The 27,693-nt window shown below is 32.0% G+C and overlaps 5 protein-coding genes, 1 long non-coding RNA gene and 2 other non-coding genes across 9 annotated transcripts; 4 read left to right on the forward strand and 4 right to left on the reverse strand.

Moving 5' to 3' along the window:
* The first annotated feature begins 5,448 nt into the window (after positions 1 to 5,448).
* AT4G29100 (basic helix-loop-helix (bHLH) DNA-binding superfamily protein) lies at positions 5,449 to 9,511 on the forward strand. 2 transcript variants are annotated; one of them, NM_119054.6, is made up of 8 exons: positions 5,463 to 5,966; positions 6,202 to 6,580; positions 6,851 to 6,931; positions 7,563 to 7,628; positions 7,788 to 7,853; positions 8,122 to 8,181; positions 8,337 to 8,381; positions 8,876 to 9,511. In NM_119054.6, the coding sequence occupies exons 1-8, from the start codon at positions 5,638 to 5,640 to the stop codon at positions 9,071 to 9,073; spliced, it is 1,224 nt and encodes a 407-aa protein (NP_194639.1). In that variant the 5' UTR covers positions 5,463 to 5,637; the 3' UTR covers positions 9,074 to 9,511. The 2 variants fall into 2 exon arrangements, with proteins under 2 accessions (NP_001328529.1, NP_194639.1); NM_001341958.1 differs by having other exon boundaries at positions 5,449 to 5,966; positions 8,337 to 9,449.
* Positions 9,512 to 9,656: 145 nt separating this feature from the next.
* Positions 9,657 to 9,931, reverse strand: AT4G08045. Its single transcript, NR_142175.1, has one exon. It is a non-coding gene; the product is annotated as an other RNA (long non-coding RNA).
* An 854-nt stretch (positions 9,932 to 10,785) lies between these two features.
* Positions 10,786 to 10,998, reverse strand: AT4G29103 (uncharacterized protein; the record flags this gene model as incomplete). The annotated part of the gene is made up of 1 exon (NM_001125605.1): positions 10,786 to 10,998. One exon carries the CDS (start codon positions 10,996 to 10,998, stop codon positions 10,786 to 10,788), a length of 213 nt encoding a protein of 70 aa, NP_001119077.1.
* Positions 10,999 to 13,134: 2,136 nt separating this feature from the next.
* On the forward strand, positions 13,135 to 14,218 carry AT4G29110 (cotton fiber protein). Its single transcript, NM_119055.3, has one exon. The coding sequence runs from the start codon at positions 13,364 to 13,366 to the stop codon at positions 13,964 to 13,966; it is 603 nt and encodes a 200-aa protein (NP_194640.1). The 5' UTR covers positions 13,135 to 13,363; the 3' UTR covers positions 13,967 to 14,218.
* A 325-nt stretch (positions 14,219 to 14,543) lies between these two features.
* AT4G03235 lies at positions 14,544 to 14,890 on the reverse strand. The gene is made up of 2 exons (NR_144032.1): positions 14,859 to 14,890; positions 14,544 to 14,738 (listed from the first exon to the last, which is right to left on the reverse strand). It is a non-coding gene; the product is annotated as an uncharacterized misc_RNA (transcript).
* A 465-nt stretch (positions 14,891 to 15,355) lies between these two features.
* AT4G29120 (6-phosphogluconate dehydrogenase family protein) lies at positions 15,356 to 16,557 on the forward strand. Its single transcript, NM_119056.2, has one exon. It carries the CDS (start codon positions 15,359 to 15,361, stop codon positions 16,361 to 16,363), a length of 1,005 nt encoding a protein of 334 aa, NP_194641.1. The 5' UTR covers positions 15,356 to 15,358; the 3' UTR covers positions 16,364 to 16,557.
* Positions 16,535 to 19,699, reverse strand: HXK1 (hexokinase 1). The gene is made up of 7 exons (NM_119057.4): positions 19,092 to 19,699; positions 18,316 to 18,466; positions 18,045 to 18,227; positions 17,885 to 17,959; positions 17,551 to 17,805; positions 17,326 to 17,456; positions 16,535 to 17,259 (listed from the first exon to the last, which is right to left on the reverse strand). Exons 1-7 carry the CDS (start codon positions 19,361 to 19,363, stop codon positions 16,836 to 16,838), a joined length of 1,491 nt encoding a protein of 496 aa, NP_194642.1. The 5' UTR covers positions 19,364 to 19,699; the 3' UTR covers positions 16,535 to 16,835.
* AT4G08055 lies at positions 19,113 to 19,305 on the forward strand. The gene has a single exon (NR_142176.1).
* Positions 19,700 to 27,693: the final 7,994 nt, after the last annotated feature.

The raw sequence follows: 27,693 nt of genomic DNA on the forward strand, positions 1-27,693 counted from the left end.
TAGAAACCGTTATATGAGTTATAGTATGCATAGTCAAAAACTAGCATGCAACAGTGATCTTTAAAACAGACTGTTGAAAAATGGTAAAAATTAACATGAATATTAACAGATTGGTATGTTTTTCAATGTATTTGGATGTGTTTGTTCTTTTTTCTCATTTTTACATTTAATGCAAGTTAAATTATATATATATATATATATATATATATATATATATATATATATATATATCGAATTAAAAGATGTCTAACCGATTATTTGTTTAGCCGTGTTACCATCCACAAAAGTAGTTGTCTACCTTTGTAGGCGAGGAAAGTAATTAGAGTTCAATGAGTGGAGAAAAAACTGCAAAAGAAAACATTTAATAATAATTAGTACCAATCTGTTGATATTCATGTTAATTTAAAACATTTATATATATGAAGACAAAACAACAAATAAAAAAACACAAAAGGCATGATTTTAGGGGTTTTGGGATCTGTAGCTTAATCACACTTATTCTTTAATTTATATGTTAATTATTGAGAGTGATTGAATTATATTTTTTAATAATCTATGGCCACTGAGATGTGGTCTACCAATAAATTCTTTGTCAATTATATATACAGATAAATCATATATGAAAAAAACAATTATAGATAAATCATACATATACTTAATTCAAACATAGATGCTAATTATAACTGAAAGAGTTTACCCATGGTTCTACAACAAAACATATAATTGCTTTACAAACACATTTGATATTAAATTGTTTTAGTTCTATTAACATCACTTCAATTTTCACCTCAGGTAAAACGCTTTTTTGTTTTGACTAATTTGGGGGGGGGGGGGGGGGGGGGGGACTTGTACTAAAATTTAACAATGTGTGGGATACATAATAGTAAACGTTATGCGCAGAAGAATCCAATTGATCGAACAGCATTTGATGGGGCAATAAACGAAGTGTGTTATAGATTTGAGAATGGAGTAAGAAGTTGCATTTGCAAGTTTAAAAACGGCCTATTTTCGTCATATATTTACTTCAAGTAGAAATTCACATATCCGTAAACAAATTCACAAACGATGACGGCAACTTATATTTTAATGTAGATAATTAATTTCACAAGTCGTGCCAATACGACAATTGTGTCGGCTTCCTTCCCTTTAAAAATGTTTATCTTTTCCTTTTTAAATTATTGTTTCTGCTTAGAAAAGTATCCTTTTCACAGTTAAAGACTTAAAGCCGATACATATTATTGAAATAAAATAGACACAAAGTTAAGTAGATGTATTATTATGTATACATGTTATCGGGATATAAAAAATATGATGGAGCGTAGGATAAATGTATTTAAAATCTTATTTTATCATCTATGTCATTAAGATGCATTTAATTTTTCTCTGAAATGTGAGTGATTAGAACAATTTAAACATATGGATATAACTTTCATGAATGTGATACCGAAGACAAACACGAAAATGTATACTATTTGATGATATGCAGATTCAGTTGACAACTCTTTAAAGTTTCTTAACATAACAAAGTGAGCGTAGAATGAAAGCGAATTCAATGACTGAGATTATTTAAGCGTGTAGATCCATAGAAAGAGGTGGTCGATACGTAACAAACTAACAATACACACACACACATATATATATATATATATAATATGTATTATTAAATAAAATCTTACAAATGATATAATTCATTTAGAGTTATATTATCTATTTACGTATATTTTGCAATATCTCTAGATTTAATCTTCTACTCCAAAAGTATAGTACATGCTTACTTTACAAAAGAAAAGGGAGCTAATTTTTGAAAATTCTTGTGGATTGTGATTGTTCAATTATATACATAACTACAAAGACATACGGGCATATATCCCACAAAACGTCTCAAAATTCTCTTACGTAAATAAATTAATTTACAAATATATATATATATATATAGTTTTGTTTATAGTTTTGTACGTTTCGTATATTTACTACTATAGTTATATACTTTACTATAGACTTAATTAATAGCATATATTGAAAGCTTTATACAACCAAGAATTATACTCACAACAAATTTGGTTAGTCCATGTTATAATCAAATTTAAACGAATTAGATTCTGTTATCTACCTCCAATTTTAGTCTTCTTAAATGCATGACTAGAAGTAAACAAATAATCTGAGTTTTTTTAATTAACAATATGTCATATGTGGATTTAATAATACGTTGTATTACAATGACAGTACGTATTAACTCAAATTACTATGTTAGCTCTTGGTTAATAAAGAATTTGAGTTCATATAAAGAAAAAGTATATAAGTAATTTTGAAAATAAAATAAAATAGGGGTGATGGAGGAAGACAAGAAAGAGGAATTTGGTGCTTGGTGTTTGTTTGTAAGCATTAAATAATAAAAGGAGAAGAACTAAGAAACATTAAATAAGGAAGAGAATAAATATGGGAAGAAACGACACTTCCTCTCCGACAAAGATTTTGGAAGCGTGTTAGAAAGAAAACTCAACCCTATTTGAATCGGAAGGACCAATTTGACTGTGGACCAAATTGTTAGCATTAGATTTGATCCCACAGTTTAAGACTTCCAATTACTATAATTTAGTCGGTAAATTTTGTAGACTATTTTTTTTGAAAAAATATTGTTCTAAGACATGCGAGTATTCTGTTAATATAATTATTACTTTTTATATAATAGAGAACTCCAATTGTTGAAACAGATTAAAACAAAGATTTGGTGTAGAAGATGATCAAATATTACATGAAAGAAAATTCTGTAGTTCATTCTTGTATATTTTTATAAGATATTTAGTTATATTATTTATTTGAATGAAGAAAGAAACAAACAAAAATGTAATATTTTGAGATGTCTAAGGAGTATTAAGATGTCCAGACTAACTTTAAATTTTTCTCCGAAGATTTATTTTGAGATTTTTTTTCGTTTTAATATTTTTGATCAGTTTATGACGATAATAAAAATAAACGAAACTTTTCTTAAATCTATAGTTGGGAAAGTGATTGATTTTCGTAAAAACCATTTTCCAACTAATATAACATATGATAGGAAAGTAGTCAGAAAAATCTTACAAAAATGTGCATGGAAATGGTGGAATTTACAGGTAGCATTACACATAATCATTTCATCATTAAATGCTAAGTTTATCCACCATATTGGCTTGGTTACAGAGTCTAAATAGAAATTGCAAGAGTTACATCCTAGTTTTGTCAAACTTTGGACTACACTATTACAGTTTCGCCTCTTGTAAAGAAAAATCGTTGAAGAGAATTTCGATGACCAGTTGTGAATGTCCTGGACTAAGTTAAAGATCTCACTTCTAGTTGTAGTCCCGGTAATAAATACGAAATATAGGATTGTATTGTATTGTATGTTTTCTGACTCGTATATTACAAGTATATGTAAGGATTTCTTGGAAATTGAAATCACTGGGAAACAGAATATTAGGGATCTCCAAACCCTAGGACATTGATTCCTTCGAGATTACTGGTCTTCTTCGTTGTAGGCAAAAAAAAATGGTATTTATTGTTAATTTGTATTTTTCTGATCATGCTTGGACAAAAAAAATGACTCGTTCAGGTTAGAATTTAAAATTAAGTGTATGCGTCATATGACACAATGCTCTCGTCATCTTGTGTCTAACAGAGTGAAATAAAGAACGAACAATTGTTTGTATACACACAAATACAATCGCACCTACATGTGCACATATTTTATTACGCTTATCTATAGAAAACTGTTTGATACATTTTTTCATTCTAAAGTAAATACACAATCCAAAAAATACTATGTCATGTTAAGAATGTTTAGTATATCTATTTATTTTAGGACAAGGAACATTTAACATATAGTAAACAGTTTTAACAAAATTTCTCTGATTTGAAATATATTTTTTATATTATCAGTAAAAAGAAAACTGTAAAGGTAATTATAGTCGTTGATTAAGATTATACTTAGTTTTTTAAAATAACATGTTTTAAAAATTTTGCAAAATAAGTTTTTTTTTTTACATGTCTCATAATTTTTGTCCTCAGTTTATGTTAAAAATATTTTGTTATTTTGATACTAACATCTTCCATACGCTGAAAACATCTTTGAGAATATTTTTCAAAACACAATATACAAAAATCCACAGTGACTTTATTCCACGATGAAATGATATCAAGACATATATGTTCTTACCTTTACCTTTCAACGAAAATGAGAGAAAAAATATATATATATAGTATCACTTTTAGAAAATGTTTTTTTTTGCTAATTAATTATTATATAAAAATGTTGAGAGCAACTTGATCATATATGTAATAAAGTCGCAGTGAAAAAAAAAATGTAATAAAGTCGCATACCGACGTTGTGACTCGTTTTTATGTAATTGATTAGTTAAGTACAGAGTTCGTTAGATGTATTTGCATTGTTACAATTACAGAAAACCCTACGCAACACAATTCAGTACTTTTTACGTCAGCAAAAATAGAATCTTTCGTTGAAAATAATACCAGAATCGTTCTTGTCTTTAATTTTCTTACCTTTTTGTAATTGGATATGATTTTTGACTATGGAATTATTATTATTTTATTCTATAAAATTATAGTTTTTATTATTGGAATCATTTATAAATGCTATTACTCAGTGTTCTTTAAAGTCCATACTAACGAATTCAAGTACTTATTTAACAAAACAAAACAAACAAATACTAATAAACTAAAAGTACAAACATTACTATGTTATTAAAAAAAGCATATAGCTGCGTGATTTTAAAGGTATATGTGACATATAATACAACGACGCCGTCGTATTTTATTGAATTTTTTTGTCACTTTTAATTAGTATACAGTGAGGAAATAAGCAAAAAGAAAGAAAAAAATATTGTTGGCTCGGCTAGTACCTATAAATAAAAACACTAGTATTTGGCCCAGGATATAATCATTGCAAGTTTAGAACTAGTTAGCTAATCTAAACCGTTAGATCAAAGAAGCAATCTTACTAATCAGAAAAACAAAATTCAACAAGTTACAAGAATGAAAAAAATAGGGATAAAAAAAAGGATAATTCATTTACATTCGATCAAAAGGCGAATGCATAGATCATAGATGCAAGACACTTGTGAGTTGTGATATAACCAAAAATTTATTTAATTATATGTAATATATATTCGAAAAATTTATACACCGTATATAAAATATTCGAATAATCCTTTTCTTTGATTTAAAAATATTTTCTGCTTGTTTTCTCAACTCATGTATTAATTTAAATAATAAAAGTAGCTACCACCTTTCTCTGCCCCACTTTAAGATAAAGCTAAAGCATGGAAAAAAGCATGGGAAAAAAGTAAATATATGATATACAATCAAATAAATCTAAAAAAATAGAAAAGAAAAATTAAAGGAACGAAAAAAAGAGGGAGGAAAAAGACAAAATTAAAAAACAAAAATAAAAATTCCAAAAAAATTAACATCACATGTTATCAAATGAGATCAAAATTTAAGTTAGTTTTGAGTTTTCTCTCTCTTTCTCTTCTCTAAAACTACTTAAGCTAAAGAATCAAACACTTCTCAACGTTTCTCCAAAGCCTCTGATTAGTAAACACATAAAGAGATCTATAGAGAGAGAGAGAGTAGAGATAAAAGGTGATGAATAGAGGTGTGTTGGAGAGTTCGCCGGTTCAGCAGCTGATGGCAGCCGGAAACCCTAATTGGTGGAACGTAAGCGGCGGCATGAGGCCACCACCACCGTTGATGGGTCATCAGCAGGCGCCGTTGCCACCACATATGACTCCTAATAACAATTATCTCCGACCACGGATGATGCCCACTCCCTTCCCGCACTTCTTGCCATCTCCGGCGACTTCTTCTTCTTCCTCTTCTTCTTCACCGTCTTTGCCTAATAACCCTAATCTCTCTTCTTGGCTTGAAAGCAATGATCTCCCTCCTGAGTCTTGGAGCCTTAGCCAACTTCTTTTGTAACTATCCCTCTATCTCTCTCCCTCTATAAATATTCCAAAATGAAATATTCTCTATACGCACATGACATGATCTTGTGTTTACTTACTAGTTCACTCTTTGTTTTCTCGTGTGTTGCTACTTAGTCCTAATTACCTTTTTGTTATACGTATATACGTATATACATGTATGTGTTTGTATTTTAAGTATCAAACAAACAATCTAATATTTTGGATATTTTCTTTGTGAACTTAGGGGTGGATTGATGATGGGAGAGGAAGAGAGATTGGAGATGATGAACCATCATAATCATCATGATGAACAACAACACCATGGTTTTCAAGGGAAGATAAGATTGGAGAATTGGGAAGAACAAGTGTTAAGCCACCAACAAGCTTCCATGGTGGCTGTTGACATCAAACAAGAGGGTAACATTAACAACAACAATGGCTATGTCATATCTTCCCCGAACTCACCTCCTAACAAATCTTGTGTTACAACAACTACCACAACAAGCCTCAATAGTAACGACGATAACATCAACAACAATAATAATATGTTGGATTTCTCTAGCAATCACAATGGTCTTCACTTGTCAGAAGGGAGACACACTCCTCCGGATCGATCCTCTGAGGTAACACTTTTTCCACATCTCAGAGATTTTGATAATATACGGAAAAAGCTCGGAAATAATATCTAGTTTTACACATAAATTAGTAAACACATCAACTACTATGAAAAAGTGAAATCTAAAACGTCATTTAAAAAGATCAGGACAACATATTTTATTTTAAGGTTTGGATCTAAATTCAACACGCAACCAGGATGAGTTTTGCTCTGAATTTTTTTTGATTAAATGACTAATTGATCTTTGTTTTGTTTGTTATCTATATATGTGATGCAGTGTAACAGCTTAGAGATTGGTGGGTCTACTAATAAGAAGCCAAGGCTCCAACCTTCTCCTTCGTCACAATCAACCCTCAAGGTAACTAATTGATTATATCAACGAAACTTTGGATAACTTATATAACGTTTTCTGTATATAAATTCCCTCCCTGACATCATACTAACAAAACAAAAACACAAACACAAAGGAGAACAGAAGAAGCAAACAAAACAGAATGGGCACAGAATAAGCTGTGTGGTTTTGTGTTTTGTAACTCTTTTGTTCTCTCCTGTTTTGTCTTCTTCTTCATTCTTCAATATTCCTTTCCTCTCTTTATTTCATAAAAATCAAACTTAAATTAATAAATTTCAACATTCTCCTTAGAATTAGACGACACTATATGTAATAAATTTTATTTTATAGAATATGGACATTTTGAGAGATTTCAAAGTTCTGTCAAAAAAAAAAAGAGATTTAAAAGTTTTGTTTTTTTCTGTAACTTGTTTTGAAACGTAGAAATGGAAGAGTCGCATTAGACATTGGATTCAATAATATCATGATAATTATATATACTAGTGAAAGTAAAATAATTGTTTATCACTTGTACATGCTAAGTAAGCACGTTTTCTCTATGCATGGTAATTAGTAAAAATAATATGACCACACATGCACATATATATAGAAAGCTTTTTAATTGATGCTATTAATTAATCTATGGTGGTAATTAAAGGTGAGAAAGGAGAAACTAGGAGGCCGAATCGCAGCGCTTCATCAGCTAGTATCTCCATTTGGAAAGGTAAAGATCGATTCCATTAACAAATCAAATTTATTAATGTCGTCTAATATTCCTCTATCAAATCAACTTTTAACATTAATTGTGGAGATTTTTTTAGTTTCATTCTTGTTAATCTAAAATCTAAATCATTCTTCATCCCTTTTTACCCATCTTTTGCAGACTGACACAGCCTCTGTCCTGTCGGAAGCTATTGGATACATTAGATTCCTTCAGAGTCAAATTGAGGTGTGACTCGTCTTTTCCAAACTCCAAATATTCTCATTCAGTAAAATAAAAATAATGCTTATGATTACTCCGTTTACCAAAAAAAAAAAGAAGAAAAAAAGGTTGTGATTACTGAGAAATAAATTACAGAATAAAGCATAATGATATTATATAAGAAAGAATAAAGATAGTAGTATAAAGTTTTGTTCTCTCCATGTTAAGTAATATTTGATTGATGTGATTATATATAAAGTATTTATGACTTTTTGCAACTGTTGCACTGTTGCAGGCTCTGAGTCATCCATACTTTGGTACGACTGCCTCGGGGAATATGAGGCACCAACAACATGTAAGTAGCAAATTTTCGTATATATACTGATATACACAAACAAATCATCATGCTATCGTTTTATACCCTTAACTTCTTCTTTTTCGATAACCTACACGAAACTTTTTATACTTATATATTATCTCTTAAGTCTTAACTATGGTTTATATGAATAGTTGCAAGGAGATAGGAGTTGCATATTTCCTGAGGACCCTGGTCAGGTACGTCCATTTTTTCTTGGTCACTATACTTTTAATATATAATTAGAGTCACTATACTTTTTATTGGATCAATTGAATCCAAATCTAAAAAATGTGGACAGCTTTAGTTTCCAAAATTTATCCTTTTTTTTCTTTTGTTTTTTTTCTTTTCTACTGTTTTCTTTAAAGTAAAGTTGGATTAATATTAAAAGATGCAGCGGCCAGCTTTTTTTTCACCCTCCCTTACATTATTATAAACCAAAAAAGTTCGTTAAAACCAACAAAGCCACTAAATTTATTTAAATATCAACTTTTTCTCCTTACTTGTTTTCTTCATCTAAGTGAAATTCAAATTCCTTTGGCGGGGTTTTATATATGCTTTTCACTAGGGGAAATTCAATGATTTTTTTTCTTATCACCTCTTTATATAGGTGTTAGAGAACATGTGTTTACTTTTTTTGTTAATCAATGCTATATATCATGATTGTTTTTTTTTTTTTTTGATATGGTTTTAGCTCGTGAACGATCAGTGCATGAAGAGAAGAGGAGCTTCGTCGTCATCTACGGACAATCAAAATGCAAGTGAAGAGCCTAAGAAAGATCTGAGAAGTCGAGGTTTATGTCTTGTCCCAATCTCATGCACACTCCAAGTAGGCAGCGACAACGGCGCGGACTATTGGGCTCCAGCACTTGGCTCCGCCGGTTTCCATTGAGCCAATGAAATTACGCCACGTGGAATTCCAGCGTTAGAGAAAAATGATATAACATCACGAGCAGTCAGTCTACTGAGAAAACAACAAATTGAGTTTCCAAGGCTGATTGCTCATGATGCTATACAAAGTTCTTCGTTTAAAACTTTGCTAGAGAATTTGCGTCTGGCGTCTGATGAATATGCGTTTGGCGTTTCATCATTTGATGCGTTATCAGATGATATGACCAAGTGATCAATTTATGTTCTTGCTTTAGGAAACTGTTTGTTTTCTTTTACCGGTTAATTGTAATTTGTGGTTAAGTACTTATTTTAATTACTTCCACGTGGTTTGTATCGTTATAATTTTGCTATTACTTATAATATGTCTATTGTGTGGGATATATACGACATGCAGACCATTAAAATAAAAAAGTGTGCCGGAAAATATCGATATAAGTTACTTCGTTTGCCTTTTTCATGCGTAGTTCTTAATTCACGTAAATGATCATCCACAATGAAAAAAGAAAAAGAACGAAAAAGTTCAGAAATTATGAATCTTATTAATTATTATTGATAATTATTTTACTTCACTCCACCATATGTGTGAACTAGTGGAGCCTTGGAGGATCACTAACAAAGAAGAAAATAAGAAACAAGATATATCATCACTTTTTGAGAACTTGCTCTTCATTTAAACGGTTCATTTCTTCTCTTTGAAGTTACGATCATCAAAGAACTTCTTAGGGTTGCTCTCAAAAGCCTCCCTCTAAACGCTTTGTCGTCCACCAGATCCAGGAGCAACCATTGTTTTACCGATGTCGGAAGTGCTACCAGAACCACCGCTTCCGCCACTCGTACCAAAATTCTTGGCTCCATCAGCTTTGGTGTTCTTGGCGTCCATGGCTTGATTTTGGGATTGGAAACGATTATAAATTGAAGGTTTGGTTATTTTGTGAATCATGAATTCGACTGTTGAGACTTAGAAAATGGATCGTATATAGACACCAAGTTGATCTGATAGAATGATAGTAATTTGTGAGTTGTAACAACACGAAATAATGGTCAAATTGGCATGGAATGTAATTACTAATTACTGATGTTATTTCCATGTCAATTTGTAACAATTTTCTCGTAAACTAAAAACGCTCAATACAACAGACACGGCCCATCTCTTAAGCCCAACCAAATAATCTTTGTCCAGTTATCGCTTGGCTCCCTTATTCGATGCGTTTGCCTTACGAGTTTTGACATAACACGCACTTTTTTAATACGCATGTGGTTCGAGTAACGCCGGTTCAGTTTTGTCAATTAAAATCTATAAGACTATAAATACATCGTTTTGGTAGAGTACTATTCGGATCAATAATTATGCATTGTTTTCTTATGTGTAAAAGAATGCATGCTCCATACCAATAAACAAACATATGATTAATATACTTTATCTTTTGCAGTGGATGATGTGGATCATATTATTGAGGAACATAATATAGTGGATTAAGGAATTTATCCATAACACCCGATCCAACAACAAATTATTATATTGATCAAATAAATCATATTATTATGTCGAAAATGACAAAATAAAATAAAAATCCATTACTTCACAGAAAACTACAGAATCTTTCCACCCATAAAAAGCAGACCATCAAAAGAGGAAAAAAAGTAGAAAATCCAACGTTTATTCATACTATAATGTTGAATGATGGAAAAACAAATACAGTGCAATATTTTCAGTTATATATATATACACGCAAATAGCTTATGGAATTCCCATATTAATTCCTTAGTAGACGGAGACGTACAGGTGGCTATAATTGGCTTAGATGCCTTCACGTCTAAGCTCTTAAGGTTTATGGCCCATTTCAAAAGCTCCTTTAAGAAAATCCCAAAAAAAACGAAACATAAATTAAAACTAATTAATAACAACATATAAACTTTAAAGTACATTTAAAACAATGAAATTAAGAAAAATAAAGTACTAGTTCTCATTTTATAAAAGAAGGCTAATAAGAAGATTAAATTATAATATCTTTAGCCTCATTGATGGGATTAGATATAGATGATATATTGATATACATATTGTTGGAAAATGGTTTTGTGAAGGAAATGGAATTGGTGTGTCGTTTTCGCCAATAATTAGTTTATAGTTGAAAACTCCATGCATGTCGCTTCCACGTATTCTTCCTCTACCCCGACGTACACGTGTTGTCGTTTTCGATTCAATTTTGTGGCTACCGGCTATTAGGGTAGTACTACAACTACATAAAGAAAAATTCATGGGTCTAAACAAATTTTCATTACAAGATATAGCATGTCATCAGACTGTATGGGTTATATTCGATAGTTATGCACAGAATATAGTGGGTATGATTGGAGATTTTTTACTGTTGCAGTAAGAGGTGTGCTATTTTATATTGTGACTACAGTAAAACATTCAATTAAAACAAGACAGAAAAAAAAAAAAACTTATCGCATTTATACAAATTATATAAGCATCAGAACTTTTGGGTGTACTTCTCCGAGTGGAGATTCTAAAAAAAAATTATTCAGTCTCGTCGACAATCTTGGATCAAAAATGTTTTATTACATAGATTTTGATATGATTCCATAATTTTTGTTTTGATGATATATTTTTTAAGGGATTGTTTCTGACATGTGAATTTGCTGTCGTTATGAATTTTTGATTAAAACGTTACTAAAGGACAAAATATGAAACTTTGAAATAGACTAAAACGCCTTTTGGTTAGAGCTTGTTGTTATTAGTGTAGATTCCATTTGAAAGTATAAATATCAACTACAATGGAATTGTGAGGGGTCCATTTGTGAAGTAACACGTATAAGAAATTTCTAAAGACAACAAAGTAAATGTTAATCGCCACGTACGAAGATTACATTTCCTTTAAGTTGTTGGATCGCCTTAGTGGCTACGGCAACGGTCTAAATTTGCTATCAACTTTTAAGACATGACTCAACTCATATATCCTATTAGTTTTATAGAAAGCTTTGGAGAACATATACACTTAGGGACAATCTAATCATAGTTAATGTTGCATTTCATTTGATTTGGACGTGATGCTATAAGTGCTTTATCAATAAAATGTGTGAAATTTTTAATTGTTAAAGATATCAATTTTTTTTTGTTAAGATATCAATTTAGGTTTCCATTTTTCTGAATCTCTATATAATATATAAAATGGCAAACATAAATTTGAAGAAAATCATCAAGTCCAGATGTTATTTTCACTTTTTATCCACATATAAATTTCCTACATTACCTTTCTATATGGTTTTGATATATACGTACGATAATATGTATACGTGTAAAAATACAATCATAATTTCAAACATTACATGCAAATACATTCACATCTTAAGCAAATGCAAATACTATAAATATTCTATATACTGTATATGTTGGTTTCCGACCATGCTATGACTTACGAAGTATTTATCACTTAGTGATACCAAAGTATCAAGGGCAGATTTCATTTGCAATACATTATCCGAAGATCTAACTCGTATGAACGCGTGATATTTCAAATTCTTGGACATGTGTTTTCTAATTTATTTAAAGACTAGATATATTATCTGCTTACTGTATCTAGCTAGTCCATTTTAGAGGTAATAAAAATTAACTAAGCCTTAAGAAAACGATATTTTCTTTAATTCTGAACAAAAGCTGTAAAGTTATTATTTTGTTATTAGCAAAACTACTCACTAACTGGGTCGAAAACCAGCCGGCCAAATCGGTACTCATGACAAGCTCACGAATGATATATCATATTTGGTTTACTTAATGCATACTCTATACTTTTAATCATTATTCTATATCATTCACTTTAAGAAAATCTTAACCACCATAGCTACAATTCGGTTGCTTACTCTAGAGTTAAAGCTCCTTTTACTCTGATTTCGTTTTCATCATCTAACGGTTAGATCTGTACGTGTTTTGATTTGTCGATATCTTGGTTCTAATAAAAAAAATGAAAAATAAAGAAATAAAGCAATTAAATCATACAATGAAGACTTCTTCCTTCTTTTTTTTTGCCATACGGAGAAGACTTCGTTGTTGGCGACTACTCCAACCTCTTAATAAGAAGAAATATCTTTTTCTCTAAAGTTGTGGTTTTAGGTTATTTCTCTTTCTTTTTATTTAATCATGCAATATCTTTTCATATAATTATATTATTTTTTCTTATCCTTTAAATACCCTCTACTTCCTCTCTCCAATGACAATCCAATCTTACAAGAGTGAGACAAGCAAAAAAATAACCAAAAATAAAAAACATTCTCTCCAAAGAAAATAGTAAAAATGGAATCTTCGGTACCAAAGAGAGGCTTATACATGGAAATGGAACAAAACGCTCAAGTGGCAGCCAAAAGGCTTTGGAAAGTGGTCCGCATCGTCTTCTGCGTTTTAAAAACCGGTACGGTCAAAAACAAGCTCATGCTTGACTTAAACCTAATGCTTAAGAGAGGCAACAAAGCCATAACCAACCTCCGCCGTCGATCTAGCTCCACCGGCAGCCATGACGTCAGCTCCTCCTCACGCGTCCGTGACTACGACCCTTTTGCCTTTATCTCCAAACGCAAACGCCGCGTCCACGGCGGTTATGACAACGAAGAAGATGCGGTGGAGGCAGCGGTCAAGAAAGTTTTTGAGTTGTTAGGAGAGAATGATAAGAAGACGGTGGCGACAGAATCGGCCAGAGAGTCGCCGCTGATAATGTCCCCGGCAGTGAGACAGCTCAGGGTGACGGATTCGCCGTTCCCGTTAGACGACGGTGGAGATCACGATCATGTGGTGGACAAAGCCGCAGAGGAGTTTATAAAGAAGTTTTATAAGAACCTTAAGCTGCAAAAGAAGATGACTAACGCATTAGAGTCGCCGTACCACGATGGATGGGTTAGATGATCCAAGCGTTTAGAGACCATCGCAAATTTAATCACTAGCGTTGGATCAACAGAACAAATAAGGGGACAATTGAGAATACATGTATAAATAATGGGGTTACAACTTTTCTTAGATATATGTTCCATTTGAGTGTTGAATACTTAAATTTGGCTTGTGTTTATTTCGTCGGTAGTTTTGATGTAAACATGGCTATGTATATATTTTCCTATCTTAATGAGAAGAATACTATATACACTAGGTGAATTTATTGATGATGAATTTATCAAATCAAAAAGTAGAGAAATGAATAAGATAAAATATCGCTCTCATTCTCTCAAGTTGTTCATCGACCAACCATAACGTTTCGTGCAATTTAATTCCGATCATATATATGGAGAATTGCAGGCACAGATAATTATTACGACATTATTCAACAATACGTCTTCCTCAAGTATTTAAACACGCACAACGTCTTTACTCGTACATCCAAAGACGTAGTCATTTTTTATATATACTGTAGTAGTCTAAAATTATTTTGGTGATCATTCGAGTATTTTGTTAGTCCAATGTTTATTTGACATACTAGTCAAGTCATGCTCTCGTAGTTAACACAAACACCAAAAGTTTCTGGGCTTCACCTTCACAACACTCGGCTTTACCTTCTCAACCACAGTCTTTACCGCCAATCGCTCATTTCCAGGCTGCTCTTCTATTTCTATAATTCTTCGTGTGAGCTTCTCCACTGAATCACCAACGACCACTTCAGTGCAAGTTGATTCTTGGGGTTGTTCCACTGCTTTGGATGGTATACATATAAGTATACAACATGCAACAACAACAACAAGCATTATAAAATAGAGAAAAGTATCTTAAAGCATAGATCATGAAAAAGATGATAGAGAAATATTCTTACAATGTTGAGGTTGTGTTTTAGGACAATTCTCGAGAACCCACAAATATCTCAAGACAATGGAGACAGAGAGAACAACTACGATGATCCATATACGTGATATAATCCATTCCCAAACCAAATACTGGATCAAATCCCAAACCCAAACCAAATACTGGATCAAATCCCAAACCAAATTCTGGATCAAATCCCAAACCCAAACCATGTCTTTCTTTTTCTTCTAAATTTTCTCAAAACATGAAAGGTTATAAAACATCTATCATTTATTTTCTCATGCTTGCCTTGTTAAATGCCCATTGATTATCTATCTTCTTCACCACTAGCACGCTTGAGCCTAATAAACCAAGTTTAACCGAACCAAATCAATTTTCTAAACCAGGATTACAAACCCGACGTCGTTAAAGTACTTTGACGAAAAACACCTCCGAAGAAACTCAAAATTACGATGGTATACCACTCAACTTTCGATAACTACTAGAATCCATCAATCACCACAGGAAACAATGCCACTTCTCCTCCGTCGATTTCCCTCTCCCTCCGTCGTCTCCTCCTTCTTCCTCCGTCGCTCAATGGCTTCCTCAACAATCTCCTCGGATATAATCACTCCATCAAACACCAAAATCGGATGGATCGGAACCGGAGTCATGGGCCGATCAATGTGTGGACACTTAATCAAAGCCGGTTACACAGTCACCGTCTTCAATCGAACCATCTCCAAAGCTCAAACTCTCATCGACATGGGTGCTAACGTCGCCGACTCACCAAACTCAGTCGCTGAACAATCCGACGTCGTTTTCACCATCGTTGGTTATCCTTCCGATGTCCGTCACGTCCTTCTCGATCCAAAGTCCGGAGCTTTATCTGGTCTCCGTCAAGGAGGTGTTCTCGTTGATATGACTACTTCTGAGCCTTCTTTAGCAGAGGAGATAGCTAAAGCTGCTTCCTTTAAGAATTGTTTCTCAATAGACGCTCCTGTCTCAGGTGGAGATTTAGGAGCTAAGAATGGGAAGCTATCTATATTCGCCGGAGGTGATGAAACCACCGTGAAACGTTTAGATCCGTTGTTTTCGTTAATGGGTAAAGTCAACTTCATGGGAACAAGTGGGAAAGGTCAATTTGCGAAATTGGCTAATCAGATAACTATTGCTTCGACTATGTTAGGACTTGTGGAAGGTTTGATTTATGCTCATAAAGCTGGACTTGATGTTAAGAAGTTTCTTGAAGCGATTTCTACTGGTGCTGCTGGTTCTAAGTCTATAGATTTGTATGGAGATAGGATTCTGAAGAGGGATTTTGATCCTGGTTTTTATGTGAATCATTTTGTGAAAGATTTAGGGATTTGTTTGAATGAATGTCAGAGGATGGGTTTGGCTTTGCCTGGTTTAGCTCTTGCTCAACAGCTTTACTTGTCTCTTAAGGCTCATGGTGAAGGTGATCTTGGTACTCAAGCTCTTCTCTTGGCTCTTGAACGTCTCAACAATGTCTCTGTTCAATCATCTGACTCTTGATTTAGGTTCTGTTCCACTTTCTGATAATGCATCTGTTGGAGATTTTATGTTGTTATGAAGTAAAGATTTGATCTTTTGTGTACCCATTTGTTGGTAAAACATGATTTGAAGTAAACTTTTGTGTACGCATATGAGATTCATACACAGTAGTTTTATGTGTACTCAATGATGAGGAAAAATGAAATCTTTATATACTCAGAACTCCAGTGAAGTGAGCTTTGAATTTGTAGTTTTTACAACATATCTGGTTATAATAAAATCCCAGAATCTGAAGAACTGAGTCTTTTATTTTTGAAGAACATGAAAACAAATATTTCTCCCAAGGAAACTTATTTGCTACAAAGAAAGTCTTGGGGAAGAGTAAAAACATGGAATGCTTTCTTTTATGACGCCTTAGAACTTGGCTTAGGCGTTTTCTGATAGCGAAAAGCTTTCAGTAAATTACCGAAAAATGGCGCTCTTTGGGTAGGTTTTAAGAGTCTTCAAGGTAGAGAGAGTGAGAAGCAGCAAGAAGCGCAGCTCCAATGCCTGATCCATCATTGGAGTGAGTGACTTCAACGCTTCCTGAAGCTTCATCTCCAAGCAACTCTTTTAGTGAGCTCTCCATACACTCACTAAACTGAGTGTAATGCTCAAACAATCCACCATCCATGGCTATAACCGATTTCTGCACCTCCTCGTCTTTAGTAGTATCTCTTCCCAGTTTCTTCAGAATACCATAGATTCCAGCAGCAGAGAGACGAGCTCCTCGGGTTGCTATGATGTTGCAGAGACTGATCACAACTTTTCTCATTTTCAGAGAAGTTGTAGGGACCTCCAATATATCCTTAATCTTGCTCCCAACAATCTTCAAGTCTGGAGAAGTGTCGTTGTGCATAGCCGACATGTGAGGAGTCCTGCAAATGATTGTTGAACTTTAGACTAAAGCCCTTCCTCAAAGGATGAAACTTAGTAAAGAGTACCTAATGATGAATGGTATTCTCAGCTTAGATGGGACTGTATCGCCAAAGAAAGCAGCATCTTCAGCCATCTTTAGAAGAACTCTTCGCAAAATCTCTCCCAAGTACATACCGGAAATGATTTTCTCAAGAATCTGCAAAATGAAATTCCACATAGAAACTCATTCTCGAGACACCTCGTAGGTATTGGCATTTTGTAACAACAAACCGGGGTTTAAAAACTCGTACCTGTTCGCCTGGATTCAGACTCTCGAAATCCAGCGTGTGATCAAACTCGGTTAATGGAAGATGTGATGACCTGAAGTTTCCCCATTCCATGTTTATAACCATTTCTCCTGATTTTGGAAGCAGACCATGCCATTTAGGGATCGCGGTTGCACGCTCAACATAGGCTGCGTTTGTCCCAGTGCCTAAAATAACAGCAGCAACAACATCCGGGTTATAGTATCTACCACCGGCTAGTGTTCCAACGGTATCATTAACCTGTAAAACGTCAAAAACAAATCAACAAACACATGACAAAAGGGATTCACTAGAGAGCATAAGGCGAAAGAGAACTCACAAGTGCTGCGATTCGCATGTCAAGACCAACTCTTTCCAGAGCCTTATTAAGTGCTCCAACAACATCTTGTCCAACCTATGCAACAGGTTAAACAAAGATTAAGGCAAAGGCGAAAACTAAACATTTTAAGTGAAATAGTTGAACGAAAATCGAGCTTAACTGCTTCTTCGATGGAAAAGCCTTTTGTCCATTTGATGAGACTACCAGAGGACAGAGAAGTCTGCTTAACAGGAAACGAGAAAGTGAAACCTAATTCCCTCTGTCTACCTTCTGGAAGATGAAAGTCTTCGCATTCTGTAGCGACAAACTTCGCAAGAGCTTCAGCTATAAAATTGAACAACTCCTGAATCCATCAAAAGAACGCAAAAGAATCTTGTTACACAAAGATCATCTAAGACTAAACATGACAAATTGAAGAACAGAAAACTGACATCTGAACCACCAGTCATCAAATGAGGAGGAATCGAAACTTCTTCGAATTCTTGTTTAACAACACGCTCTTGCTTCCCGCCAAGAAGCACACGCATGACACGGAAGTTTGTCCCCCCTAGGTCCAATGCATAAAAGAGACCCTTTTCATCCCTGTTATATTAATGGTAGTAAATGTAAGACAGACCTACAACATGAAACTAGACGCATTGCCGCATTGGCTAACAATATTAAAGCGAAAATGAAACCGCACCAAAATGTTCTACGTAATATAACATAATCAATGCCATCATGCCATCTAATCACGAAGTCCATAAGACAAAAGTGATGTCTGTGGACAGACTTTTCAGACAAATCATATTCACATCACTGTCATTGTCTGCCTTAATGTAACTATGTATTAAACCTTAATCAAAAGGGCAATAACTCTCAAATCCATGAAAACAAATCTACAAAATCAAGAAGTGATACAACAAAACCTATAAGAAAATGAGACAATGATTCAGTGGGACATGATCTGGATTCCAAAAGATTCACTGATTCTGAAACAGTAGATCAATAATCCTATCTAATCGATCAATTTTGACCATTAAGAGACAATGCAATTACATCTCCAAATCAGGACGAAACTCATTTCATAACGTAATCCATATTACACAATCAACAACATTGAATGGATGACATATTAGGAGATAGAAATATTCTATCTTCTAATATGACAAAGATTGAAAATTTCAATGAAAAGCAACAGAATTTGAATCCAATTAGAAAACATTACCCGGAAGGAAGATTATCAACGTAGCTGATAAGCATCTTGAGTTTGCTACCACCGTCGGATGCAAGACCAGCATGCATCTCAACGGTCATAGCATCAGCCACTTGTCTCAGTTTCGAGATCGGAGTCGCACAATCCTCTTCAAAGGCCTTGAGGATAGCCAAAACACGTCCCCACTTCCCTGAGCTCTGCATCCGTCGTCGAACAACCAAAACAGCCACCGCACAAACCGCCGCCGTGCAAACAACAGTCGCTCCAACAGCTACTTTACCCATTTTTCCGATTTGGAATCAAAAACAAAACGAATCTAAAAGAAAGATCGGATTTTTACGATTCCGATCGCAAAAGCAAGGATTACAAATGACTAAAATTGACAAGCCAGAAAGAAGAAATAATCAAAATTTTGGAGTGAATTGAGAGAAATTAGAGAAACCTAAGATGGATCTAATACCGATCTACTCGAGCTTGGTGGGTTCGTCAAAAACAGTGTAGAAACCACGTAAGCGAGAGCTTCTCTCGTTCTTGTCCGTAAAGTATGGAAAAACAAAACAAGAAGTGGTAATAGAATCTGTTGAAATGACGAAATTAACCTTTTGTCTAATTTCGGTTTTTATCCTTTTCTCCACCTAAGTTTCTGGTAGCACCAATCATTCTCAAACCTCTAATCAACCACATGATAATTGCACATTCTTTTTTCTTTGTCCTTTTAATTCTTAGCATTTTTTCTGTCAGAAGATTAAAAATGCTCAATCGTAAGAGATAATGGCTCTACATAATATAAAATAATATAGATAAACAATGTTTTTATCAGTAGATAACTAAAACAAATAATTTACAGACAAATATGATGTGGATTATCCACTTCTTTTTGTTTAGATAAAAGGGATTATCCATATCATTATTCAATTTGTATAAATATGTTATTCAATTTGTATAAAATCATTAAAGTTTATATCGATGGTAAGAAACAAATAGTTTGGTCGCACGCTTACTGGATCTGACGACTTATTTGGGCCGGGTCATAATGTTATTCTATTGTGTAACATTAAGGCCTGAGTTAAAAGTCTTTAAAGTCGGTTCATTTACTCCAATTGAAAGTAATGGACCTTCTAAAATAAAATCTATACCAAGCCCATTATTAATATAGCAAATTTACAACCAAATTTGCTATTAAAAAAAGGTAGTCAAGATTACTAATAGGGTTACAGGGTGTACTTAGTACTTACACTATATACATGTTGAACAATGATATTAAATTATTTTCTTAGAGGTCTTACAAGTCTTAAATTTTTGATGTTTTGATAAAATCTTCTTCCAACGGATTATAATCAAAAAAGTAATACACTATCATATTGTATGTCCGTGTGGGAACAACAATTTCTGCATCATTAGATTCTCCATTATCTCATTTTTAAAAAATCTAATCAATCTTTAAATTGTGCTCTTATAGTATTTTTGCAATAGTTCCTGAGTACATCAGATAACTTTTTTTTTTCTTTACAAGTCAACTCTCAATTATGGTTACGAATATTATTAATTCTAATTGTTGTTCTTATGACTAATAGTAGTATTTATCAGATATTAGAAGAAATAGCTGGTAACTTATTTCAACTCATTAGTGGTCCCAATCCAGTTCACTAATGTTGTTTTGATATGATTAACCTTTGATTAAGAAGATCACTGAATAAATTTAGATACTCTAGATATCATATAATATAATTATATTTATATACAAATAAAAAGCATGTATCATTACATGAAAGAAAAGGTATGTATACCCCCACACGTTTGCTTTTGACCAAAATATAGGTGGGGAAACGAAATACTAATAGCAATGCATGTCTCTGATTATTACCGCATGTTCGATATTTGACGACATCATAAAAATTCATTTTCCGATGGTAAAAACTGAGAGAGGATTACCATCACGTATTTGTTTTTCTGTTAAGAACCCAATCCAAAGAATCAGAGTGGAAAAGTTAATCGAACAATAGCAAAATCTTAGAGAAACTTTTTTTTTTTTTTACTATAGTTTAATTTTGTTCAAGTATTCATAAACTATTAATAACTGTAAAAATTTGGATGAAACCGGAACCATGTATAAAAACCGGAACGGACTACATTGTGGAGCGGCTAAAATGTTGCAGATGTGTGTTGTTGATAAATGCTAGACGTGAAAAAACTTTAATGATTTTTCTATCTATCGATTTAAGGTGATTTCAAACACTAATATAATGTTTATAATCAATTAGTACATACATTAAAAGTTGAGCATTAATTTTCGAACAACAATTAGAGGAGACTAATGATGTCGACCCCTCAAAATCTTATCCAGATCTTATTTTCATCATTAACAATTATCTGATTTTAGTTAATTACATTAGTTTTTTTCCGCTGAACATAATTATCTTTAATATTACTCAAAACAAATACTCCAGTATATATGGTTACATAACATTATTGGCATTGCTATCGTTGATAATTTTACGATCTCTAGAATCGTAAATGACAGTTTACTTTAATCGATTATGACACTGTTTTGTTGTCATCACAACGATTTTATATATATATTCTATTACATTTATGCACACAAAAAATGACCGTAGACTATCGAAGGCTTTTGTTATACCAGATGCACCTAATCACAAGCGTAAACAAAGCGTTTTTTTCCCAAAAAAAAGCATATTTAATTGTTTGTGTGTATAAGAACAAAACAAGTAAACAACATCTAGTTTGACTTTACGATCATTTTTACGTTGCTTGTAATTCGTCCATAAACTAGACAACTAGATATTTTTTGTTCCCAAACAGCGGAGACTATTGTACATGATATGCGACTGATTATAAATGCATGAAACACGATCAAGTACCATACCAAAAATTTACAAGACAATAGTGTACATATATGAATATTATGAACCCCATGTTTAACATGGAAACGGGTAAAAAGAACCGGTGATAGTGTATTTATAATTTTATATGATGTGATGATTCACCAAAATTCAAAGTTAATGCAAGACTTTTTTTTTTTTTTTTAATCCGTGTAGTTCTCATATGGGTCCTCAATAATGTACATCTGACTAGTGTTCCAAAATAGATTCGACTTCGCGTCAAATAAGACTGACGAATGCTGAATTCGAAAGAGCATTGCATTATATAAGTTTTAACTTGCTCAATCCTTCACCTCACAGACTATCAATATATAGTTATATACACACATGCATATAATATTTTCGAACTAGGAAAAATATCATAAACTAGAGCAAAAAAAAATGAAATCTGGTTTACATGTTTGCTTCTGAAGATCGAAGAGGCGCCACGTACTAATCCCACTAAAGCACTGTCAAAAGGATCAAATAAATAAAGAGGAAAACTAAAAGCTTTAATTTGTTATAAAAAAAATTGTTGCAAAAATGAGACGAAATCCATTACCAGCTAGGACCGGACATTTTACTGAATCATCGCTCCACATTGATAAATGGCTTTTTTATTCATATGATTGCATTAACGAGTCAAACTTTATGGCTTTAAACTCATTGCTGATTCATCTTTGAAAAATAAGAAATTCTCCAAAAGACGCACCTTTAGGCATTTGCTTTCACATTTTTGTCTGTTTCAAATGTTGAATGTACATTTAATTAGGTTCAAATTTAGTTAGAATCTGTATTTAAATGTGGTAATTAAAAAATAAAAATGGATATATATTCTAAAGTTAGATTTACTATCGTTCTCTTAAGAATTTTATTTCGAGTTCATAATTTGGATATATTATAAATACTACGTAAACTATTTCTATACATGTCATCAAACTAACTATATATCGAAACTAGTAAGTACATGTTTTATATAAAATTTAAAACCATTCAAAACGTAAATATAGTGGTGGATCATACAATGATTTTTTTTTTTTGGTTAAAAAAATGGATCATACAATGTTACGGTAGATTTATTGAACCAAAATTATTAATAAGATACACTCTAAAATGATTTTTGGGATTAATCATACAAACTCAGATAATATTGAACAAAGGCTTTATTACAAATATATAGTATATATATATATATATATATATATATATATATTTAGCCTGTATATATTAAAAGGAAGAAAGAATTATAGAATCTCACGGTACCAATCTCCCCAAACCGATACTTTATAGAGCCGTCAAAACTAAGACACGTGTGAATATTAGCCTCACGTGTCACGTAGTCAACGGTAAGTAGCTTAAAATAAAACAGCTAGTACTAAATAAACAAAACAGCACAGCTAATACATGTGCGGTCCTCATGCAACATTAATTAATTGATATTTAAAAATTAAAGCCTGATTAGTGACTGTGAGGAACACTGGAGCGTGGGACACACGTGTGACAGACCTTGCGTGTGGGTTTAATTTTTCTTTTTCTGTTTTTAATTCATCTCACTTTTTTAAAAAAAAACATTTATCTCTTACTCTCAAAATGCTTCTATTTATAGAATCATATGATATGTACTTTTTCCTTATCAAAAAGTCTATATATGGTGGCATAAAAAGAAAAGTGTCTATAAATGTTTTCCGTTTATATATTTATTTACATTTGTGTCAGTATCCGCATGTGTGCAAATATGATTCAACTTGAAGTCTTGAAGATCAAATCTAGATCGGTAATAAACAAGATTAAATAGGTTTTTTTGGTTACATTAACATGGTACCAAACTCGAATCATATTCCTACCAAAATAAAAAACTCGAATCATATTTCTTTAGAAAATTCAGAACTAACGGGTCGGTCAAAACTGTTGTGCGATTAAATAGTTAGGTTATGAATTAAGATTTTGATAAGCTTCCAACGTAAATGAATTCTACGGCTGGCTTACCACAAACCCGAGTAATAAGTTTTTAGTTTTTATTTTATAAAACCAATTAGTTTAAAGCGCAAATATAGAAATTACAAACCTTAGTAAAAATATTTGTAGTTCCTAATTTCGAATTAGTATAAAAACAAAATGATTTTCTGGCTTGGCTTGGGTTGGATTCGTGTGGACAATGAGCTGTGTGTACAATAGGAAGTAGCTGGCTAGTTACGTGTATTAACAATTCTTGAGATTTTCTTCTTTCACTTTTTACTTTACGTAACCCCCATGCATCACGTGATTTATGACTCGATTTGTTCCTCTTTCTTTTCAATATGGTCAATCACTTTTTTCATGTCATTATGCTATATACTGTGATCATGAATCATTACCCATGAATATACTTCACTTTTGCAAATAAAAATACAGACTAATTTGTTGTGTTAAGTTTTTATGTGGTTGTGTTTTCTATGATGTGATTCACCAATATTCGAATTTACTGTATAAAAATTTAAGTGTTTCCAATTCATCAATGTCAATTTATAACAAGTGAATTGGTTGATAATATCTCTTATATATAATTATAATTTTAGGTTTAATCTCACCATTGCTATAAGAAAATTAACGCATTTCATTATGATTATAATTCCGTCTAACTGTTAATCTCGATAAAATCACATTATAAAAATAATTTTAAATCACTTCAAATTAGTAGGAGATATGGATCCATTGATTTTAGGTAGCACTAATCGAGTCACTTTCCAATCGGATCGACTTTTGTTTAGGTTGGGCTGAAATATAGTACAAATAATTTATTTTTACTCAACTATTTTATAATAAATAAATTTAATCCATGTTTCTTATTTCATTTTCGACATAGATTCCTAACTTAATTGTTGACATAAAAAAATACATACTAAAATGAATTATAGATGTGTGCATCCGTTAAATATAAGATTCTATTAAAAATCGTATCTAATTAGCTACTACAAACCAATATGAATCTGCAAATTTCTGTGTCGTTCGATAATGTTCATTTTTGTTGTAACTCATAGAAACCAACTTAGCAAAAACAAATAGCAGTACTTTACAAAAAGTCAATATTATTGAGTATTTTTCCATAAAATATATCTCTTTATTCATTGGATGAAACTACTACTATTCTACAACTACTTACACAAGATGATTTTGAACTTTCGTATAGGTTAACTTAACAGCCAATAAATACGCATTAGATTATCGTTTTAATTGTTCGAATCAGCGTTCACCGGGTGTATATACATGTAATATGTAGTCATGTTTATACAGCTAAATAATAGATTATCATTTTTATATGAGGTTGCTTTTATGGATAAATGGATCGTATATACACGTATTCTTGATTTAAATACATACGTCGATGCTTATATCCGTATAATTGTATATATAGAAATGTAACTTTTGCGACCAACCAAACACATGTCGTTAGATGCTGGTACTTTTCAAAAGTACAGTTCTTTAACTGATCTGTCAAGTTACAACTGAAAAATATATTATTAATAGTAATTAATTCGTTATTAATTAAACAACTTCGAATATTTAACGTTCTCTTATGATTATTCATTCGTTAAACCAAATATTATATCTTTATTTATTATTATAATTGTAAAATCTTTTGTACCTTTTTTAAATCTGTCTTTCTTTTCCAGATTTGGAAAAGTTTTGTTAGAAATGGTTGAGACCAAAACTGGTGTTAAGTCGAGTCATTTTCCAATAACTTTCTAGTAATTTATATTCATCACACCGACCAAACTAATTATTAAATTCATTTGCTAATAATTTATTATAATATTATAATCAATTCATATAATTCTTACACTCTCGTGCATGTATTGGTTGGATTTGTGAAGATATATATACAGCTCATAAACTATTATATAATTTGCATCGAAAGCGGAAAGTTTCTACATAGTGAACATATAATTTCGAGACATTTTAGTGAGTTTGAATTTGTAATATTATGAGAAAATAACAATTAATTATGGGAAAAACATAGTATACAAGTACACAACGCATGGAGATCTTGTTGCAATTTTTTTTTTTTCATCCATTGTTGCATCTTGTCGATCGCAGTACAATTCAAGATAAATTTGTACATCTTTATCACGCTAGCTAGTATTCACATGGTAGTTGCAGATTTTGAGTTAGCATGGGTTATATATAAAGGATCCAAAAGCACAATGAAAACTCATATGAACTTAATTAAGCTTATCATTCCAATCGAAGCCCATCCATTATATACACACATATGGTGCATATAAAATTATATACTAAAGCTTAATTTATGTACTCCTATAAACCATATTTAAAATCTTGTGAACAGTGATGTTCCATCTGCACCATGTTTTGTAAAGTGGGGAATAAGATAGGTATATGGTTTTGAGATGTGTTATATTTTAAGTTATCTACGAAAGACTATAAGTGTCTAAAAATGGAATAATGGGCACATGCATAAGTTGTGGCGATCGAAAAAGATCCACTACATACTTACTTTATCATTTAATTCGATCTATATATATATGCATTCACAAATCATACATTATTGTTATACAAAGCTGATTGTTGCAAAATTTAACCTGTAAAGGGATCAAAATATCGTATCTCTGTGTGTATATCCACAAAAATACATACGTGGTGGTGAGGCAAACAGAGGGTTTTATGCCAGTGAAGTTGTCAACCACTTTGTAATTATTTTTCGGGGGTCAAATTATTTTTGTAATTTGTTGAACAGAGATTCTACTGTTCTTTTGTTTTGTTTCTACTTATATTTTCTTCCAACTCCTATCTTTGAATTATTATTTAATTTTGTTTTTAAAATTAAAATAATAGAATTTTTTTTTTTTTGATTTTTTTGTCTATCCGCAATCATACAATTATTTTATATTTTTTTGCGCCATACACGGGTCTCAAACTTATCTAAATATTTATTTATACAAATATATATAGTCATTATATACTACAAATTATTATTGTGGACTTATATCAAAACAGAAAAATATGTGATTAAAATATAAAATAATTTGTATTTGAAGACCGAATACTAAAGTTTATAGTCAATTTTATACTTTAAAACAAGATTCTTTTTGGGTCAAAATTTTGTTTGTAAATTGTTTTGTTATATGCGAATTATTTTTGGTTAATGTCTCAAAATGCAACAATATGTGAAACCTACATGTAATGTAGATATATAGATAACAGAGTTATATGTAGAAGAATATGTAAATAGATTTAGATATTAATGGCATGTTTATTTATTAAATTACGTAATTACCGTAACTCAATATTAAAATTTGTTATGTAAATTCTATGTGTATATAAATAAAAATACTTGATTAATTTTCCACTTGTGGATCTTAAAAACTTTTTAATCCGTAGTTGTGTGTAGAGAGTTTTCAACTTGTCTCTATAACTAGTACCTTTCCCTTTCTACTATCAATGAAAAAGCCAACCACCGAAGACATTATTTTTATGTATTGCATTGCCTAGTACTATTTATTGGTCATCAAGCAAATGTCTTTATAAATCACCATTGCCTAAAAAGTATTTAAAAGAGGTGATAATATACATAGTGCTCTTTATATGATTGAAAAAGTTAACAATTGGGAGTCTCACATATACATATCAATCAGAAACAAATGAACCATAGTATTAGGGATGGTGATTTTGAAAGCTGGTAATTGTAGTACTTTTGTTAATCTTAGGGTAAATCATTGTGGTTTGTCAAATCATTATAT

This window comes from Arabidopsis thaliana, chromosome 4 (genome assembly GCF_000001735.4).
Source record: "Arabidopsis thaliana chromosome 4, partial sequence".
NCBI lineage: Eukaryota > Viridiplantae > Streptophyta > Magnoliopsida > Brassicales > Brassicaceae > Arabidopsis > Arabidopsis thaliana.

Coding starts and splice junctions, on each gene's coding strand:
- AT4G29100 (NM_119054.6), top strand. CDS start 5,638: ATGAATAGAGGTGTGTTGGAGAGTTCGCCGGTTCAGCAGCTGATGGCA. Junction 5,967..6,201: donor AGCCTTAGCCAACTTCTTTT/GTAACTATCCCT, acceptor TTGTGAACTTAG/GGGTGGATTGATGATGGGAG. Junction 6,932..7,562: donor CGTCACAATCAACCCTCAAG/GTAACTAATTGA, acceptor TGGTAATTAAAG/GTGAGAAAGGAGAAACTAGG.
- AT4G29110 (NM_119055.3), top strand. CDS start 13,364: ATGGAATCTTCGGTACCAAAGAGAGGCTTATACATGGAAATGGAACAA.
- AT4G29120 (NM_119056.2), top strand. CDS start 15,359: ATGCCACTTCTCCTCCGTCGATTTCCCTCTCCCTCCGTCGTCTCCTCC.
- HXK1 (NM_119057.4), bottom strand. CDS start 19,363: ATGGGTAAAGTAGCTGTTGGAGCGACTGTTGTTTGCACGGCGGCGGTT. Junction 17,960..18,044: donor GCTTTTCCATCGAAGAAGCA/GTTAAGCTCGAT, acceptor CCTGTTGCATAG/GTTGGACAAGATGTTGTTGG. Junction 17,806..17,884: donor ACATGCGAATCGCAGCACTT/GTGAGTTCTCTT, acceptor GACGTTTTACAG/GTTAATGATACCGTTGGAAC.